Source organism: Strongylocentrotus purpuratus, unplaced genomic scaffold (genome assembly GCF_000002235.5).
Source record: "Strongylocentrotus purpuratus isolate Spur 01 unplaced genomic scaffold, Spur_5.0 spur5_scaffold_3, whole genome shotgun sequence".
Taxonomy (NCBI): domain Eukaryota; kingdom Metazoa; phylum Echinodermata; class Echinoidea; order Camarodonta; family Strongylocentrotidae; genus Strongylocentrotus; species Strongylocentrotus purpuratus.
In genome coordinates this window covers 14,442,321-14,464,370 of record NW_022145609.1, presented here as the reverse complement: position 1 = coordinate 14,464,370, position 22,050 = coordinate 14,442,321, and the positions used below count along the sequence as shown (strand labels likewise).

Sequence of the window (22,050 nt, the reverse complement as noted above, 5' to 3'; positions counted from 1 at the left end):
CTTTACAGAGAGAAGTCCAAAATGAACTGATTGCATACATCCTTTTCTGTATTCCTCCGACAGCACCATTTCTAGTTCAGCTCGTAAATGGATCTAACGACCTTGAAGGACGAGTAGAGGTCTTGTATGATGGTTTTTGGGGAACCGTTTGTGATCATGAGTGGGATCTGAGAGATGCTAGGGTCGTGTGTAAAATGCTGGGGTTTGATGGAGCCTTAGCCGCACCAGGCTCTGCTGCGTTTGGCCAAGGTTCAGGGGATATACTACTTGATGGTATATCCTGTGAAATTACACACGATAACCTGGCAGACTGTTACCATCGAGGGATTGGCGTCTCCAATTGCGAACACGAAGAGGATTCTGGAGCCATTTGTTTCAGAGGAGGTATGGGATGATACTTGGAGTCTAACATACTCATAATTAAAAACTCAGCTTTTTGAAGAACATGATAACAAATATAGGTCTTTCTCAACCTGTTTTGGGTTTGATAGTATTACCCTTACGTCCACGCTCTTGTGACATGATCACAAAGACAGCAATTTTTTTTGTACAGTTTTGTCTATCAGCTTCTTGGAAGTATGAAAATTGGGACGAGTAATGTATTACGTAATATACAATGAGTATACAATAGTTTATTGACTGCTCTTGAGTTGATTTTTAAGAAGCTCTACCGATCGCGTTTTGTTCACTTTCCACAAACACATTTTTCTCTCCTGATACTTGAAATTGTTATTTTAATTAATATTTTTGAAACTTCACAGACCCATTCAAGGTTCGTCTCACCGATGGGGCGAATGATTCAGAGGGTCGAGTAGAGGTTATGTACAATGGATCATGGGGAACTGTCTGTGACAATGGCTGGGATCTGAACGATGCGAGAGTTGTTTGCAGAATGTTAGGGTTTGATGGAGCTTTGGCAGCAACAGTTTCTGCACGGTTTGGTCAGGACAATGGTAACATTCTGCTTGTTGATGTCCAGTGTTACGGAACAGAAAAGAACATAGCAGATTGTTATCACAGAGGAATAGGAGTTCATAACTGTAGCCATGCCAGAGATTCGGGTGCCATTTGTTTCTCAGGAGGTATGACTCTGTCCTATAGTACATTAGAGTTGTTCATGTGAGCATGATTTTTAGCTTTCTCGACAAAAGCTGCAATAGAACGATATACATCTTCCTGAACTTAGGTTTCAAACTTTGGGATACAAAAATACGAAATAGTGCAGAAGTTGTCAAATACATTTATTTATGTTGCTATTAATTTTGAAATAGCTGTCGAAATATATGAGTTACAGCTGCATAACAAAAAGAGGACAAATCACTACCTTAAACAAAAACTTGACGTTTGAAAATGTCTTGCAAGATTTCTTACTCAGAGGAAATCTATTTATTTCGATTAGTTAAATATACACCGCATTACTTTCATAGTCCGTCTGATTGGAGGAGCTAATGACGCTGAGGGTAGAGTAGAGATTCTACACGATGGCTCGTGGGGAACGGTCTGTGACGATTCCTGGGATCTCAAGGACGCCGAGGTTGTTTGCAGAATGTTAGGCTTGGGTCGAGCTTTGGACGCTCCATCTGATGCTCGCTTTGGTAAAGGATCTGGGAGTATCTTTCTGGATGAAGTTCAGTGCCAGGGGACAGAAGTTGACATTGAACGTTGCGATCATGACGGCATTGGTGTGCACAACTGCGCACACAACGAAGATGCCAGCGTTATTTGCACTCCGAAAGGTAAACATTTCAATAATATGACAATTATGATTCTCCTGGAGGTTGGGTTTTGTTAATTTATATGGTTTCAATTGTGTCCGTAGCAAAATGTTCACAAAAAAGGCCACCGTTTATCCCTCCCAAAGTGTCTCGATAAATCCCCCCAAACACAGAATCTGTTTTACCGGTTTTAATTATGCCTTTTGGGGTGTTGCAGACACAATAAAGTAGTTTCTGGGGTTATTAGATTAACTATCAATATACATCATTTAAAATAATTTTTAAATAATGCAGGATCAGATAATTCAGGAAGCTAATTTTCCAGGCTGATTCAAACAATGCATACACTTTTTATAGCTATAATTTCTCTAAACATTTTTCATCAATATTTTTATATAAAGCTCTTTAAAATCACATTAAAATATCATCCGTAACATGTTTTACAATATTTGAACAATTTATAATATGATTTTTCATTAGGCGGAACACCATTCAATCTGACGTTGGCCATAATTATCGGGATTTGTGTATTTCTGTCAAGCGTCTTTTTCGTTGCAACACTAGCATATTGTGTACGTAGGGCTATAACATCATGGGCAAGTAGGAAATTGGAAAGTGATATTTATATGGATACAGGGTTTACACATGACACGAGTGAAGTCTCTACTTATCAGGATCTGAATGCTCCTCCGAAACTACCAGAACGACGTTTAACGATATTGAGTGAAAATAAGCTGTTTGAGGACAAAGAGGAGCAATCTGTACCGAAGACTCTTCAAGGTGAAAACACCCACGACTATATGGAAACGATATTTATTAGCAAGGCTGCGTCATCGGCCAAGGATGGAAGTATTGATGCTATAAGCCTCCGTGTTGGAAATAAAGACACGTTGCCAAATGATATACCGTCAGGATCCAGAGCAATATGCCATGATGAAACGTGTGAGCCGGTAGGTACTGTGCAAATTATTGGACAAAATAATCCACACAAGTATATGGTTATGAACACTGTATACAAAAAGCTTACGATGGAAAAAGATGTAGATGTTGACGGATATCTTCTTCCAAGTAAAACTAAAAGTGGAAAAAAAGAGCCGCTAAATAAAGCACAAACTACTGAACGAACTGACACCCATGAATATATAGATATTACGAATGTTAACAAAAAGCTTTTGAAGGGAAGCGATGTAGACCTTGACGGTTATATTTTGCCAAGTGCATCTGGTTTGAATTCCGGAGATAAACCAAATGTTGAAAATGCAGAACAAAGTTGTTTGTCCCAAAACGATAGAGACATATTTCTCACGAGTGTTTGTGAAAGAAGTAGCTCAAATGAACAGACTGCTACACTTCAACAGGAATGTACGAAACAAGATTCAATTCACAAGCACATGGACGTGAAAACCATTTGCCAACGATCCTCAACGCTTGAAGATGAAGACATAGATGGATATCTTCTGTCAAGTGATGCAGGCGACGATACGATTGAATTACCATGCGATATCATGCAGCATGTTGAAGAAAAGCCTGACATTATACATGAATTCCTCATGCTGTGTATCGAAGTCAGTAATGAGATTACAGAGGGATCATCAGAAAACAACGATAATGTTATTCCAGATTAGAAACAGATTCAACACGTGATTTGGCCGTCGTATTGCATATTCACGGACGAAATTGGAGGAAGGGACATTAATCTTCAGAAAAAATATTGCGCAAAATTGGCAAATAAATTGAAAACATATGTTTTTAATAGAAATGTTTGCATGGTTCTTTTTGTTAAAGAAGGTGTTTGCCAGTTTCTAATAATGGGCCTAATATTCACCTCATATATATCTATAAAGAGGGAGTTCTTGATTAGTGTTTGATATTCCCTTCATCAAAAGAATGATGAAAACCAAACATTTCGATGAATATCTTCTTTAAAAATGTAAGAATTATAATCTGACAATGTTCTGTGATATAATACGTTATTACTGAAAACCATGTAATGTCTTCTTTCGAAATGTTAGCTTCTTTATCTTTTAAATTTAGGGTGGAATATTTCTTCCGGAAGTAATTTTAGACATCGTACCCTTTTTGGGAATTTGTTTGACCTCACTGATGTAAATTTACTCTCAAGTGCTGAGCATAGCATGCAGTCATATTGTCTAATTTTATGCAAACAAATTAGATTATCTCTAGAATAAATTGACCTAATAAATGTGACAATGTTCCGGTAGATATCCTAATAAGGAAACTCCATCACTAAATTTCTAGTACTTAAATTTTAAATCCTTTTTAAGGCTTAAGAATACTTTTTAAACATTAATTTTTTAAAGATTTATTTCACTGAATAAACGTTTTCGAGTTTTAAAGAAATTGACTTCTGCGAATAAAGCTGTCACGGTGAGGATATAAACTACTTCTCAATCGGATTGCTCGTAGATGATCTCATGCATGAGCGCGCAGACAAAGGCGAATCTTATTCGACTTGAAAACTTAATCCATTAGACCAGTATTATGATTTATGGATATCAAATTGTAATTGTTTCCATAGTCTAGTTTTAAATATAAAAGTTTTGTATTCGGTTTTAAAGTCTCTTGGACTTAAAAAAAAGAAGTTTAAGAAATTAAGAGAGGTCGTTTATATTCTTATGAATATGATTGAAATAAATTTGTCCTCTAATAGCTTCTTAAGTTTAAAGGTTTAACTGTTTGTGGAGGGTGCTTGAGGTAGGTTTCTCGAAGTTTGACTTGATATGATTTCAATACTCTTTTAAATTTAGATATTACGGTATTATATTTCATGAAGTGGAGAAAAAATATATGATTGGTGTTTTCAGCCACAAATCTGCATGTATAAAAAGGATAAACGAAACAATAATGTCGTGTTTACATTTTTTTATGTACATGATCTTAAAGAGGAAACACTTGAAACAAATAAATGTAGGTAGATGTGTTATTAACACCACCTCATTAAAACAAGGTTTCTTCTCATCAATATATACAAATGTTCTTTTCACTAATTGTTGAATGATGACAAATTATCACTACATGGTATAACTCAGACAACAGAGAATCTTCTGCGCACCTCTCTTCCCTGCATATACTCCATTGTTTGAGCAGCGCGCATAAGCTGGTCTCCAAGGGAGCAATGCATGAGATCGAAAATACCCTCAATTTTATATAACAAATATTGCATGTATTGCGTTCTTCAGTATAACATTATTCACTATCAAACTCGGAATGTCCCTCGAGCCAATATATCCTAACCTTGGCAGGGTTATCCTTCCTGCAGCCTCGGTAAAATATAACATCACTCAGGAAATTCTAAAGTTGTCGGCTCACACTTTTCGTTATACTGGTACACCGGAGCAAGCAATATTTCTATATGTGCCACGAACGTGCAACGTACTTACTACTTTATTGCACTGTCTAACGCGTACTAAAGTTCATTAGACTGTGCACCTCTCAGCCCTGCGCGTGCCCATTGTTTGCAATGTCTTAGCTTGGCGGATGTAATTAAGGGGCGTCATTCAAAAGGATTACAAGTGTACCCTGAATTTTATTTAACAGACATTGCATGCATTTTGTTGTTCCCTATAACATATCTACACCTCCAAATTCAGAATTTTCCTCGAGCCATGATATTTCAACTTGAAATATATTTTTAAATATTTGTTCATATATTTTGTTATATTGATCGACGAAATATGCAATATTTGTATACCAATTATATACACATTAGAGAGTCCCGTGGAAATCCACGGGCAGCTTGTGCAAATGAGAAATACATTTTGAAATATCAAACTTGACGCTACCATATATGTGGTAATAATTTTGTGCATCAGGAAGAAAAGCTGCGAGATAACTTGAACGAAATGGAAAGAGCGTGAGAGGGGAAAGAGATGAGAAGGGGGGGGGGGAGGGGGGAGGTTCGACAACCTGACCAAAATGTACAATTGAATTGAATGCTAGACATTGCATTACAGAAAGAAAGTACTCAAACGTTCAACATGACGGTCCAAGGCAGCATTCCGTAAGCCTATATATAATATGTTTAATGGAATATCATACCTCTACTTAACACGTGAGATATTTACCAAATTACGCACAAAAAAGATATATACCATACACCATAGATATAAATCCATATTTGTTTACAAGCGTGAGTACAAATGAACTAGGAAGAAATAACTGTTTTTGCTGCACTTTCTGTGCTATAACTCAACTCGTTGGGTTATTGCGTGCGTGACAACCCATCTCCATTTCATGTAGGTCGATGCAATGGTTTTCCCTCGTTAAGGCTGCTGCGATTATCTAAGACGTGCTTCCCCGGAGTCGGGGTTACCGACAACTACAGAAAGTAACAATCGTCGTTTTCTTACCAAACATAGCATTTCTAGAAAAAAAAAAACTTTTGAGGCACAGCTCGTGGCTAATTTCAGTCATTTGTGTCAAAAACAGGTTCGAAGAAACGGAAGGAAAAAGTTAAACTGCGTTGAACACGCCACCCCCCCCCCCAAAAAAAAACTCACGCCCCTATCATATATGCCAATACGTATAAATACAAGGTTTGAGAGGAAGCATGAAAGGAAAGAACTAGTTTTCACTTAAAATACAGATGTGATATTGAAGAAAATATGTAACACATTATCAACTGAAAAAGGTTGCGCATGGGAGGGATATTCCCTGTGGCTTAGCACACTAAGGCTGAAACGGTTACATCACATAATCTGATTTACAATCTCTGTTCATTTCCTATGATGCTTAATCTAATAAAAAGCTACCTGAGGTGTTTATGTTGAATCATATCCAACAGTAGTTACGTTATAAAAAAACAACGAGGTTATTATCAACAACAAGGAATGTCTATTAAAGACTTCACAGTTTCGAGGAGAGAGAGAAGAGCACATTGTTTTACGTTTGCCGATACCTCTAGCAAAACATTATCGTCTTGGTCGTGCATGGAAACCTTGATCAATTTGCACAAACCTTACTAACCTAGATGTCAATTAATTATCTAGGCTATTGTACCATGAGTACAAAGTTAGTTGCCAACTAGGAGTAGTAAGGTTTTTATGAATGTAGCGACCTCGTCAGCTGGTGGCGAGTAAAGCCCCACATCAACCTTTACAGATCTTACATTGTCGATCATACTCTACCGGATGAACGTAGCTACTTGCAGCCCTTGGTAATACCCGGCAGGCAAGCTCTGCAAGAGTGTTGTACTATGTTCTTTAATAGGTACAAGAAATTGCACCGTCTTTTTACTATAAAATGTCTAAAGGTGTCCTGGTCCTGCTGATTGTAGCCAGATGGAGTGGTCCTGATTACACTTTTGTCCATACGTTCCTCGTAAAGTAGGAAATTCAAGAGCCTATTACAAATGGCCAAGTCGATATTATCCATGTATAACAGTGATTGGACGTAGTATTATCCTCTACCAAGCACACTAGAAACATGAAAACAGAATAATAATTCACACACAGTTCCCTACAGAAACAGAAATGTCGGCGAAGCGTCACAGCAAAAGTTTCCAAGAAATAGGACCCCCCTAAAAATAATTAAGAAAGCTAAAAATGTATTTCTATGATTATGTTTTGTAACTGATTTCATCTAATGATCGTATTTTCGTAATCTCTTACTTGCAATGCCCTAAATTATTGTCTTAAATAGAGAACCCTCCCGCTTAGTGGATAAAGAAATATTCAAAATGTCTATGCTATGTTTTGAATAGAAATTATTGTGGATACAATACTCGAAAATGTTTTCCGGCGAAAAATGGCTCTTCCTCCATGAAACATAGGAAATAGGCATTCTTGATGTAGGTCTTTAGAAACTGGATAGTTCTCCATGATGCATATTCTTTCGACAGGCAATCACGTGTAAAGAGGAGGAACGAATGACTAGTCTAAGGAGACAAGCATGCAAGAGATGTCAGCTTTTTGGCTTTTCCGCACTTGCGAGAGAATGAATATTCACATTACATTCATGAATGACATGACTAATTCATTAAATGTCGTTGAGTTATATTTTGCCAATTTCGAACCATTGGCTAAATTTGTTTAGTTTAAGAAATTCTCGTCTGAATGATACATAGTGCTCGCGCTTGCATACGCGACTTTAGTCCAGAATCTGCCCGGTCCTTATAATTCCGTACACACTTGATTCAAGCCGTCGAAGATGGCGTTATCAATAAACTCATAATTATGCTCACCAGCCCAGCCAGCCGACACCCTAATTCAATGATCATGCCATCATCGGCTGGTAGCAAGTAAATAGGGGGGGGGGTAGCGTTGGTGTGGTGGAGATCAAAAATAAATAGGCCAGATTCTGGACTAACGCGACTTCTGAATTGGGTTCTGTTGAGCTGAGGTTATTGGTTTCACATTTCACATGTAGATTCAATACAGATAACAAAATAAAAATAAGACATATTGTTTCATAATTTAAAAAAATGCTTATAGTAATTAAAAAAAATAATCAGACTACAAAATTATATATCATCAATTGTGTTTGACAACTATTATCATGTTAAAGGATACCCAGACGAGAAAAGCACAACACTGTGAAATATACATGAACCTGTGAAAAAGCATAGCTTGTTAAGAATAGGTTCCTGGGAGACGTGGACAAATGACCGGGAAATAATTAAATGTAAGAGGGCAGTAATTTAACAAATAATTGTATATTTATTTGTTCTGTTCATCATATACATTAACATAATTACCTATCAAACAGTAAAATTCAATACATACCAAAAATTGTTACACAGATCTCGCAAGAAATGAAAGGTCTAGTGTCTAGTCAACTTCAACCAGTCGTTCTGGGTATAATTGGCGTGATATCTTGTAGAAAGGTTCCATGTAAACACACACAATATTATGAATGACCTGTGCTTAGTCCGACTTTTCTTAACTCTACCAACCTATATCTTTATTTTTCTTATTTTTCCACGAAGAATTAATTAAAATATAACGAGAAAATAGTCTCACAAAGAAACTCCTAGCTCGTTGGACAAAATTAATGTCGGCAGTCTGAGATTTGGCTAAAGCCCCCCTAATAGTTATCACAGTTTAACGATCAAAACAATCTAATTTGTGGTTATCACATTTTCATATAAATCGAGGGGCAATGGATCCTTCTGCTCGTTTTGCGTCACACTGAATCACTTGGGATGAAATACAATGAAATGCAGATCTGAGGAAACTCATCGACAGTATTCTTCGTAGGGGTTCATCTTAGTAATGGCTCCAACAATTCTGAAGGAAGAGTGGAGGTCTTGTACGGTGGATCATGGCAGACTATTTGCGATCGTTACTGGTATTTGTTCCAAGCGATGATGGTTTGCAAGATGCTAGAGAACGACGGTGCCTTGGACGCGCCACGATCGGATAGGTTTGGTCAGGGTTCTGGTGATATTCTTCGTGTCGAATGTTACGGAACAGAAGAGAGCTTGGCGGACTGTCCACGCATATGGACCACCTCTTCCTGTGAGCATCGCTGGGATGCGGGCGCCATGTGTTACTCAGGAGGTACGAAGTCTTTTTGACATGAGGAAAGGATTAGTCGTAATTTTATATGGCATACTGTTTGAATCGCATAAAGGGGGAAAATATTCTTAGTTTGCTTTGGTTCATACATTTTTCCTTTTTAATGTAGACCACCTAAAGCCATTCGAGGTTTGTCTGATCGGTGCCAGCATCATAACAATTTTCGTTTATTCATATAGATATATATATATATAAATATAAAGAAATAAAGTGTGTCCTTTGTTGCCCATAGTTGCCATTCATTTACACGGCGGCATTTCTCTGGTGGTTTGCCGCGCCAAGGCTGAACAATCTTTCAGGAAAATTGTGTACGTTTCTCGAATGATTTGTAAGCAATAATGTTAATTTCGGTCAAGCTGTTTTAAAAGCAAATCTTATTTTGCTCAAACCTGGTGCATATTTTTTATATTCACAAACTACCACGTGGATACAAGCAAATCTGGGTTCCTGTAAAATGTGAAAGATTTAATAAAAAAAAATACTTTCCTCCTTAGCCCATCCTCAGCTATTTAAAGTTCGTCTTGTCAGTGGATCTAACGATGCTGAAGGCAGAGTAGAGGTCATGTATGAGGGATCCTGGGGAACTATCTGTGATGATGGCTGGGATCTGAGAGACGCGAGGGTGGTCTGTAGAATGCTCGGGTTTGATGGAGCCTTGGACGCACCGGGATCTGCTAGGTTTGATCAGGGCTCTGGTCGTATTCTCCTTGTTTTGGTCAACTGTGACGGAACAGAAGACAACCTAGCTGACTGTGCTCATGCAGGGATTGATCGTTACCCATGTAGTCATACAGAGGATGCAGGCGCTGTTTGTTATTCGGGAGGTATGTGTTTTTTTTAATAATAATTTTTAATAGGTTAGCCATTTGAGTATAATTCTTACGTATCCGCTAGCATATACACCTAAGGTATATTTTTGCATTTCCCCAATTCAGTAATTGTTAATTCAGTACGTTAGCTGTCACTGAACATAAGGCACACTAGCAGGCTGTGACCATGCATGGATTGAACGTTACTGAACGTTACTCCTGCAGTCTTATAAAGGATGCAGAAGCCATCTGCTACTCAGGAAGTATGCTTCCCTCTCTCTGTATCGCTTAACTAAGTATTTACAAATGATTGCTTTGTCAATGGCATGCTTATTAGATGAACATTAAACAAAAAAACACATAGCTAAGTGACTTAAATCTCAATTTTTCATCTCAATCGATAATTTGAACGAAATTCCTGAGATTCAGTCCCCCCCCCCCAAACAAAAAATGTATTTTCTTTTTTGACACTGACTTTTTTATCTTCCAAAACCAGACCTTTCTTTTTTAGTATTTTTGTTTCAGCACAGATGATTTTAAGCTGAAACCGCGTGTTTGGTGGACCATGATAACATGAAAATTATCGCATACTTCAGTATTATGTTGATGAGATGTGTTGATTATAGCATTTCTTACCAGAAACAACCTTTTTTCATATTTCATTACAATAATAAGCAATTATAATTAATAGTTATCATGAATTTTGCCAAAACACTATGCCAATGAGGTATATATGTCTTTGCTATTCACGTGTAGATCATCCAAATCCATTCCATGTTCGTCTTGTCGGTGGATCACATGACGCTGAAGGAAGGGTAGAAGTCTTCAACGATGGATCTTGGGAAACTATATGTGATACTTGGTGGGATCTGAGAGACGCTAGGGTAGTTTGCAAAATGCTGGGGTTTGATGGAGCTTTGGACGCACCGGGATCTGCTAGGTTTGGTCAGGGCTCTGGGCGTAGTCTGCTAAAGTATGTCAACTGTGACGGAACTGAAGACAACCTGGCTGACTGTGCTCATTCAGGGATTGGACTTTATTCATGTAGTCATACTAGGGATGCAGGAACCATTTGCTACTCAGGAAGTATGTTTTCTCGGCATTTCAACCTAGTAGTACAGCTACTCGACAATGAATTTGTTTGACAGTTTATTGGATGATCACAAACATCTCCTTTGCTCCAGATGCCACCCCCAAAGTCTGGATACGACAGTGTAGTTTACCCCATTCTTATTAATACACAAAATGCATCAACTTGTGCCATACTAATAATAACACAACAATATTTGTATTCATATCTCCGATCAAAAAAGAAAGATGTAACTATCAATAATGAAGTAACCGAAGACATACTATAGCTACAGTAGCTTAAAGAAATCTGAATAGATACATTTTTCACTTGTAATCACTTTGCATTTTTATTCCTGCAATTTATTGGTTCAATATGTTTTAATATTTGAGACACTAAGGAAAACGATGAGATTTGTTTTTTTTTTAAAATAAAAACTACTCCATTCTTAATTATCTCTCAGAATATACTAGTACTATTGAATTCGATACTAATGATCCTTGACGAGCTTTATTGTCGTTCTTAACTAAAAGATTACCCCTTCATCATCTTTCAGAATCTTCAAGTACCGTTGAACTCGAGACTACTGAGCCTTCCTTGCCAATTACCATCCTTGACGGGCTATCAACGGATCTTGGTAATGCATCTCTGTATTCAAACACTCCAAACATGCTTGGAGATTTCAGTCCAGATGGACCTAAAGGTCTACAATCTAATGAAGTCTTCAGCAATCTTTTTCTATTGCTCGTAATAGGTCTTCCCGTTTCGAGCATTATTCTTATCGCAGCCTTCGTTTATTGCCTATGTCGATCCCGGAAGAGAAGAGCTAAAAAGAATCTTGATACAACTGTATACATGGATTTGATGCATTCTAGGTCTTTAGACCTTCAGAACTTAGACTCAATCTATCAGGATATTAATTCCCCACCTAAATTACCAGAACGCTTGTCAGCTGTTGTATCATCTCGGAAACAAAAATCGCAGGTGGCCTTGACAGTGAATAAAAATACAACAGGTGAGCAGGTGCACATCAGGGGCGACAGCGGACGAAATGCAACCCACGAATACATGGACATGAATACTATCCGTGAAAGACTTCCTAGTTCTAAAGATGAAGACATTGATGGTTATCTTTTACCAACTGCTACAACTCCGGAACCAAGAGTATACATGGAAATAGGAACGACAACTGCAGATGAAGTAGGTTCTGACAATGAGATAAGAATGTCAAGAGCAAGACACAGTAATAAACAAGATGCGATTCATAAATACATGGACATGAAGCCTATTGGTAAAATACCCACGACTGGCACAGACATAGATCTTGATGGTTACCTACTTCCATCTTCCACAGCTTTGAGGTCTGAATTAACTCCCATGGTAGCTACGAGACCCGCATGTGTATCAGGTTCTTGCAACGACAAAAGAATGACAAGAACAAGGCATAGCGATAAACAAGAGGCAATTCATAAAGACATGCACATGAAGCATGCAAATCAAAAGTCCCCAACAGACAAAGACACATATCTTGATGGCTATCTTCCAACTAGGAGAGCAACGAAATTTGGATCAAAGTCTGAATTTCGCATGATGTCGCGAATGAATACTATTAATCAAACGCCTCCAATTGACACACACAGAGATATTGACGGTTATCTTCTTCGAACTTCAACAGCTTCAAAGTCTGAATTGACATCAACAATAGTATCGACGGCTGCCAATGTTACAGAGAATGACGTCAAAATGACGAGAACAACACACACCAATATACATGATATAGATCATAAGTACATGGACATGAACATTGTTTATCAAAATCCTTCATCCGGTTCGGACTTTGATGTTGACGATTATCTTCTTCCTAGTGTGACATCAGTATACGCTGACAAAGATGTAAATGGCTATCTTCTCCCAAGCGTTACACCCTCCAAAAACGAAGTTACCCCGAATTTGAGAGCAATATCAACTGGTTTACCCGATATTGACAATAAAGGAAGTTTGAAAGGAACACTGCAATCCAGCAGAAAAGATGGAATTCATGAATACATGGACATCAAGTCTGTTTATCAAGAGCCCCCAGGCGTTACAGACATGAACACTGACGGGTATCTTCTACCGGGTGTTTCATGTTCAGGAAACGAACTTGCTCTGAATGTAAATGGTGTCCAACGGTGTTACAAGAAACCAAGTGTCAACAGAGAACCGAAACATACTCCAGGAAATTACAGACACGAGTATATGGATATCAACTCCGATACGGATGTAGGCGTAGACACGGATCCATCTGTATTAACTCAAGGATCCCGGATAAACTGTCCATATGTGAAAGATGTAGGATTTGCCTCCATAACAAAAGGAAGTACAGCGACTGAGCTACATGAATGCATGGACATGATAACTGTTCATGAAGAGCCTTCTGCAGATAAAGACAATTATCCTGGCTCAACACGCCAGGCTAGAGTCCCACCGAATGCTAAAATGGCAGTAACTGGCGTATCACTTGGTGATGACAAAGTCAAAGTGGCAAGGTCATCGCAAGATAGACAATACGATATCATACCTGAATACACCAACATCACAACCGCTTAAGACTTGGTCACATTTCGCGCGGTAAACCGATGCAGAAATTAAAAAGGCTGCACATTTGTCACGTGTTAAAGTGTAAAGGTATGGCTCTTTACGTCATTATATCAAAACGATAATGTTTTGTCACGTTATATGTGAACGTGCCTTTATTATAAAAAAAGCGACAAAAATCGGGGAAATAGTTCCTGACATTGGACTTTCTTTTAGATACCAAACATTACGAAGTTTAACAATGATTTCGTCCAAACATGTTGGACAGACGTTCATAATTGAGATGAAATTTAAATGGGCGAGGATCATCAATCGGTCTACATAGGAAATATGGAACTTTAGAAGAACACTCACAAAGGAAAGACCAGGATAGATGTATTGTGAAAATATTGAAATCAGATACTTTGATAGTGATGCACTCACTATGATGTACTAAACGAAGTGTCATTTTTGACGATGTAAACGTGCCTGTAAATACTGTTTGAAATCCAAGGATATTACAATCGTCAGTTTATTGATACTTTATTGTAACGCCTGTAAAGTTAATTACTGATAATCTCGAATTTAATAATTTGATCATTTCGAAACCGCACTAGAACAGAGTGATGTATAGTTATCACCAGTTTGTCTGTGAGATTATGTAAATGGAGTGGTCCACTTCAACACGAAATATATATATGTATTATTTTAACCAATCGATTTTCCAAAAAAGACTTCCATGTTTTTCAATCTCTGTCCCACAATCAATTTATTATTCCGGCATACAAATAAAAAAACAATGCATGGAAATACATACACTATGTCATAGGTTCTCATTCGGATGATAGTGTACACTCATTTTCCCCCCCAAAATGAAAAGGGTATATTCATGCATTGATTATGCGTGCGTGTGTGGAATATAAGATTGCGCAAATGTTCACAGCGTGGTAACTTTTGTTGTAGTCGTGATAGGATGTGTTTTGGGGTGTGTGTTTGTATGCTTGTGTGTATGAATGTGGTGTGTTTTGTGGTGTGTGTGTGTTTGTGTGAGGGGGGGGGGGATCTGGGAGTACCAGTAAAATAACCTCCAATTTTTATTGTTTATTTTTTATTTTGTTATTATAAGTGAATAATATGTACAATTGACTTATGTTTTTGTACTTTAAGGTTATTTTCAATTTTTGCTCAGTTATATATACTGCATATGAGTTTTTGTTTAATTATGTTTTTGTTTATGTATAAGCAATCAATATTGACAACATTTTTATTTTATTCAAGTGTATGTTTGTATTACACTATTGGAGGAATAAAACAAAATTATTATAATAAAATTAAAAAAGTGTGTGTGCATGAATGTGTATGTGTGTTAGGAGGGTGCGTGTGCGTGTGTGCGTAAAGCTCTTTTTGAAATATTGTTCATCCAGTGCATAACATGTTATATTGCTATAGATGAGTAATAACTTCCAACTGTACATGATTCTGTACTAATTAGTAATTGAACGTATATATGATTTCTTGAGCATTTGTAATAGTTTGATAACGAGATGTAAAAACGGAAAGGTGCGAATTGTTATCATATATTTCCTTTATGTTGGGGGTAATGGAGCTGCATTATCTTGTAATACTATATGAATTCTGTTATGTGTATGTGATAATTAGTGACCAAATGTATGTATGCTAGTTCATGCATTTGTTATGAGTCGTATTGGCAATTGTAACAGTTTGTTGTTTGGTTTACCAGATTCTCTCATAGACAAGGTCCAAAGAGTTCAAAATTGTGCAGCTAGAATTGTCTCACGTAAACGTAAACGAGATCACATTACTCCCTTGTTGTATGATTTACATTGGTTACCTGTAAGAGATAGAATCATCTTTAAACTCTTAACAATTGCATATAAATGTAAACACAATGATACTCCCATGTATTTGCAAAATATTATTTCACGTCATCTACCAACTCGCAATCTCCGTTCATCTTCAAAACATACATTCACACCTTTAGTCACATCCACCAAAACATATGGGCACCGTGCTTTCCAGTATGCCATACCAGAACTATGGAACAATCTTCCAGAGTCTCTAAAACGTTGTCCTTCACTACATCAGTTTAAATCCGACTTAAAAACATATCTGTTTCGATCATGCCAGTCTTAAATTTAAATTTATATAGTAAACATGTGAAATTTGTAATTGATTTGATAATTGTAATTGCTAAACGGTGTAAGCTCAATATTCTTCATGTCTTTTCTCTCTTCTCTCTTTCGTATCTAAGCGCATAGAGACAATTTTGTAATATGCGCTATATAAGAATTGAACATTATTATTTATTATTATTATTATTATTTATGCTTTGTTATGCATTTGGAAGTTTGATGACGAGATGTTAAAATGGTGCGATTTGATATATCTTTCATTTATAAACTTAAATTGAATGGAATTGAATTTATGTCGGAGTAATGTGACTTTAATATCTTGTAATGGTATGTTAAATGATATATATACATTATCAATCTGTCATTTTTTTTGTAAATTGAATGAACAATAAAATATCTTTAAAAAAACAAACCTCTATTCATATTTGTGAATGTAAAAAGATAAAGAAAGTTAAAACTATTTCTTACACATTTAGTGCTGAATATGAATATATTAGATACATTTTACCGATAGGAGTGAACAAAAATGTAGGACATATTGTGAGTACCATGGGATAATTATTTTATTCGGAATAATTTTCTTTTAAATACAGAACAAAGGTACTCGCGACGCATGTCTAATTAGTAATACGCGTTTGATCGCCGCAGCTTTAAAACATTTAACCTTTATCATTTGTCAAATTTTCTTTGAAATGTGTGGATCTATATTTCTCTATTGTTCTGCCTTTCCTTAAACCCCGTGTCAGAATGGACCCGTTCGTTATTTTTATGTCGCTTTTCGCAATATCCGACACGGTGTACAGCTAATGTGGTAATAGACTCTTCCACGCCTTTGTCCAAACTAAGTCAATATCTGCTTTCCACTAATATTCACCAAAGGACAAAACAGTGGCCGTCTTTGTATGTCATAATGGGTTTTACATAAACATTGTTGTTTATTTAGCCGTATAATTGGAAATAGGCGTGAACCACTTTCTAACTGGAAGGAAAGGAGTTATCCTTGTTATAGCTTCATAACTTTTTTTTCTCGAGAATCGGAGTTAATTCCTTCAAAAACTCTTAAGAATATTTCTAAAACCTTTGTATTATAACAAGACAATCTGCTTTTCCATATTCTTTCCTTTCTGATTCTTGAAGAAATTTCGGGTAGCAGTCCGGCTTTTGGGGAAAACGAACCTGTCCCCAAGAACATTGTTCTAGATTCAATTTTCAAGGATATACCAAGGAGTACGATACCATACACTGACGGTTGAACAATATCACTTGTCAAAAATTAATCCACTATTCAATTTAAAAGAGGGAGAATCGGAGCTGTTTCTGATTTCAGAGACATATTAAAACGCTTTATCTATTAAACCAAGCTAACTTTTTTTGCTAAATGGGAAGCGGATAAGAAATAGCACCTTAGACACTTTTCCACCATAATAACGTCTCGTGAATGGCTCCAACGATGCTGAAAGAAGAGTGTAGTTCTTGTATAGTGAATCCTGGCGCACTGTCTGTGGTGCCTCGTGGGATCTAAAAGATGCAAGAGTGGTTTGCAAAATCCTGTGGTTCGACGGTGCCCTGGCTGCGCCAAGATCAGCCAGGTTTGGTCAAGGTGCTGGAGATGTTCTTCGTGTCGATTGCTGGGGAACAGAAGACAGCCTGGCCGACTGTCCATACTTTGGGGCCAGCATTCCCTGCGGACATCACATGGACGCAGGTGCCGTATGTTATTTAGGAGGTATGGACTTGAGACTTATTTACTAATCGATTGCAAAATGTAAAACGCGCATGTTTTCAGAATTGTATTACTTTTTCTAAATTTAAGTACGTTCATAAAATATTTACAATATTTCCGAAAGTCTCTCTTTCAATAAATACATGAATACATGAAATGCAACAAAGGAATACCCAATTGAGATTGACAAATTAATTTCTATTTTTGTCCATGCCATTCCTAATTCAAGAAAAATATGTAGTCAAATCATGTGAACGAAAATATAAAAATGATATCCGTTTTAACATATTTTCATAATTTAGCCCATCCGAACTCATTCCAAGTTCGGCTTGTCAATGGATCTGACAGTGCTAAAGGCAGGGTAGAGGTCTTGCAAGACGGATCCTGGGGAACCGTTTGTGGTGTTGGCTGGGATCTGAGAGACGCGAGGGTAGTCTGCAGAATGCTGGGTTTTGATGGAGCCTTGGACGCACCGGGATCTGCTAGGTTTGGTCAGGGCTCTGGTCGTATTCTTCTCGATAGGGTAAACTGTGACGGAACAGAAGACAACCTTGCAGAATGTGGTTATTCCGGGAATGCACGTTACTCATGCAGTCATACAAGTGATGCAGGTGCCATTTGTTACTCAGGAGGTATGATTTCTAGGCATTATAACCTGATTTTCACCTATCCGTTAAAGATTTTCTTTGAGGACGAACATCAGAATAGCGTTTCATAAGTGACTTTAACAATCTCCTTTTTTGCCTCTTAATGAATTTATTTATATAACTAAAGAAACCATTTTGTTAAGAAGCCGAATCTATCACAAAATAGACAATTATTATCATTGTACAATTTGTTTTCATTTGGTCGATTTATGAGGAGGCAGGTATTGTAACGGATTGTACATAATAATCATGTTAGAATAAGATGTGTCCCTACTTCTATACATCATTGGATTAAGGCACAATGGTGTTGAATTTCTTCACGTCTACACTCCGCATTGAATATAGAGTTAATTACTAGGTAGTAATGAAATAATACCTATTTGCAATCAATAACAACCGAAATACGACTCGATTCATTTACACTGCCGTCATACTTTTTTCATCGAACGTATGTTGACATTTGTAATGATATCATCTATAAAAAAAAAACAGTCATTAAGTTCTTTTTCTCTTGTAGTCCATCCGGACCCATTCAAAGTCCGTTTTGTCGGTGGGTCTAACGATGCTGAAGGCAGAGTAGAACTTATGCACGATGGATCCTGGGGAACTATCTGTGATGACAGCTGGGATCTGAGAGACGCGAGGGTGGTTTGTAGAATGCTGGGGTTTGGTGGTGCCTTGGACGCACCGGGATCTGCTAGGTTTGGTCAGGGCTCTGGGCGTATTATTCTAGATGTCGTCGGATGTGACGGAACAGAAGTAAACATAGCAGAATGTATTCACCGAGGGATTGGAGTACATTACTGTGGACATGATGAAGATGCAGGCGCTATTTGTTACAATGGGGGTATGTTTAACCGTAAAATGTAGTCCTGATATGTCATTATATTAAGAGTTTACTTATTATCCATTACTGTCAGTCGTGAAAGATCTTGAGAGGATGATATGTTCAAGAAATAAAATGTTAATAATAAGTCTATTGATTCCACCAATTTGCTCCCGGCTTAATCAATGAAGAGACCAATATTTCAGCTTAAGAATCATATTGAAACCATCCAAACTTTTCCACTACAATAACTTCACAAATAACATATACATAACTGCCATGTGCAATCTATTTTCACTTTGTGTGTTATTTCACGTTTCATTGGTTTTGATTGCATTATCATTTGTCTCAGCCCATCCAAATCCTCTCGAAATAAGGCTCGTCGATGGATCCAGCAAAGCTGAAGGAAGAGTGGAGGTCGTCTACGATGGATCCTGGGGAACTATCTGTGATAATGGCTGGGATCTCAGAGACGCGAGGGTCGTCTGCAGAATGCTGGGGTTTGAGGGAGCCTTGGACGCACCGGGATCTGCAAGGTTCGGTCAGGGATCTGGGGATATAATTCTCAATCTTGTTGGTTGTGACGGAACGGAGGCAAATCTTGCGGACTGTGCACATCTTGGGTTAGGTGTCAATTACTGCAGACACGGAGAGGATGTTGGTGCCATCTGTTACTCGGGAGGTATGTGTCAATACTTTCACTAAAATGATATTGTGTGCACACCTTTTTATGGTATAGTCAGGCGCAAGAGTGGTTTCCTAATCACCCTGTAAAGATTATTATTTGGCTGTTTTAAGGCGTCACCCAGTCATGCTAATTGTAGGCGTTCCACTGACATTCTCACCGAAAAGACACTGTTTGCACAAGTTCAAGAAGGTGCAAGAATGAGTGGCTTCAATAAAAAATGGCACTAGTGAAGTGATGGTCCTTTATGTTAAAATATGTGTTTTACAGTCATAATTGGCATACTGGACATTTTCACTAAATGTCGACACATCTCCCCCGATATGGCAAAGGCTAGTAGGGATGTCTCCGATAGGAGGTTAAACAGATATATAGTACATGATACGATTATTAAAATACTCCGCAACTCCAATAAAAGATTGACTTAATTTGAAAGCATACCCAAATGATTATATGAACTAGAAAAGGAAAGGGAATGACAATTTTTGCTACACTAAAAGAAATTTCTTTTTCGTTTTAGCCCATCCTAATTCTGTTGGAGTACGGCTCGTGGGTGGATCCAACAGTACTGAAGGCAGAGTAGAGATCAGATTCAACGGTACCTGGGGAACAGTTTGCGACGATGGCTGGGATTTGCAAGATGCAAAGGTAGTATGCAGAATGCTAGGATTCGGCAACGCCTCGACTGCACCAGGTTCAGCCGAGTTTGGAGAGGGGAACGAAGACATTTTTCTGTCTCATGTCGGGTGTGATGGAACGGAAGACAATCTTGCGGACTGCGCACATCTAGGGTTTGGAGTGCAAAACTGCCAACATAACGAAGACGCTGGGGCCACCTGTCTCTTAAGAGGTAAAATACTCAACTTTAACGCACATTGCATCCAGTCAGCATCTTTCATCCAACCTTTCAAAGTGACCTAACTAATATTGACACGTTTTGAATCCAATTATGAATGAATTGCTTACAAGGAAAAGGTAATAAATTATTTACGAAATTCATTATAAAGATAAATATTCGTATACAGGGCAACGGAATCGTAGGCACTATATTAAGCAGTTATGATTCAAGCTGGAATCAGCGCAAAGACGAGAAATAAAGGATTTAATTACTTAAAAAAGTTACTAACTCTCTCATAACTTCATTCAAAACTTTATACACAACTTCGCGTTCATATCTGTATAATAATAATTATCATAGCCCATGTTTTTATCCTTTTTCCCGTATATATTTTGAAAATATGAAATGTCTTAATGTGAATTGTTTATTTATGATATTTATCTGATGTTCCACTTTTGTCATAGATATGGCTGCCTATTCCCATTTAGTCGCGCCTGATGTTACGACACCTACAACTGACGATACGATGACAGCTCCTGACGACATTACAGTAGTATCGTCAAGTACGCAGAACATTTCCCGCAATCAGGAAATCCAGACTAATATTGAAGATCTGAACTTGAATACAAGACCGAGTCTGTTGTCAGATCTTCCAAAGATATTTCTACTTGGGCTTTGCGTTTTATTGTTTACCATCATTCTAATGTTGTCCTGCTGGTACTGTCTTCATAGAATAAGAAAAAGAAGGGTTGCGAAAAATGTAAACGCCGATATTTATATGGATGTAACGAATATTGGCTCACTGCAAGCTATTTCGCTCAACACTGTTTATCAAGACCTGAACGCCCCACCTCGGTTACCGGATAGACGAAAATCCGGTATGCTTCATCATGATTATGAATCAAATATAGCAACTGATGGCGACGGAAAAACAGATCTGAATCTCTCGCAATACATCAAACAAAGAGAACCACATAAATACATGGACATGAATACCGTTTATGAAACACCTGACAATGACAAGGACTTTGATCTCGATGGATATATCCTTCCGACCAGGGACGCATTATCGGATGATGGAGTGACAGCGACGTCTGATCAATTTCGTGACGATAAATCGAATAATCATGAGTATACCGACATGAAAACTGTCTACCAAACGCCCTCAGCGGGGAAAGATGTGGACCTTGATGGATATCTTCTCCCGTGAGAGGACAACTCCGACACAGACTCGAGCGAAAACACTAACCAGTGTGCAAATAAATAAAACTGTACCTCAAAAGACTCCTGAAGCTTCTATGAGTTTAAAGAAAAGACTGGAGGCTGCCGTGAAAAAAAATATATAACACGGGATTATTACCATAAATATATGGACATGACAACTGCGGGTAAAATATACATAAGATAAACGATACAATTAGACACTTATGAGAAGGGGTTATTCGTCATTTGTAAGGATGTACACAAGTGTGCTGAAATAATTGATTATCG

At 37.6% G+C, this 22,050-nt stretch overlaps 2 protein-coding genes across 2 annotated transcripts; both read left to right on the top strand.

The window, feature by feature from the left end:
* Window positions 1–61: 61 nt before the first annotated feature.
* Window positions 62–1,937, top strand: LOC115928689 (deleted in malignant brain tumors 1 protein-like). Its single transcript, XM_030996456.1, has 2 exons — window positions 62–384; window positions 762–1,937. Exons 1-2 carry the CDS (start codon window positions 195–197, stop codon window positions 1,121–1,123), a joined length of 552 nt encoding a protein of 183 aa, XP_030852316.1. The 5' UTR covers window positions 62–194; the 3' UTR covers window positions 1,124–1,937.
* Window positions 1,938–9,042: 7,105 nt separating this feature from the next.
* LOC105439313 (deleted in malignant brain tumors 1 protein-like) lies at window positions 9,043–21,769 on the top strand. Its single transcript, XM_011668160.2, has 10 exons — window positions 9,043–9,235; window positions 9,748–10,077; window positions 10,819–11,148; window positions 11,688–11,834; window positions 17,375–17,566; window positions 17,866–18,195; window positions 18,728–19,057; window positions 19,389–19,718; window positions 20,242–20,571; window positions 21,471–21,769. Exons 1-10 carry the CDS (start codon window positions 9,043–9,045, stop codon window positions 21,767–21,769), a joined length of 2,811 nt encoding a protein of 936 aa, XP_011666462.2.
* The last annotated feature ends 281 nt before the right edge of the window (window positions 21,770–22,050 follow it).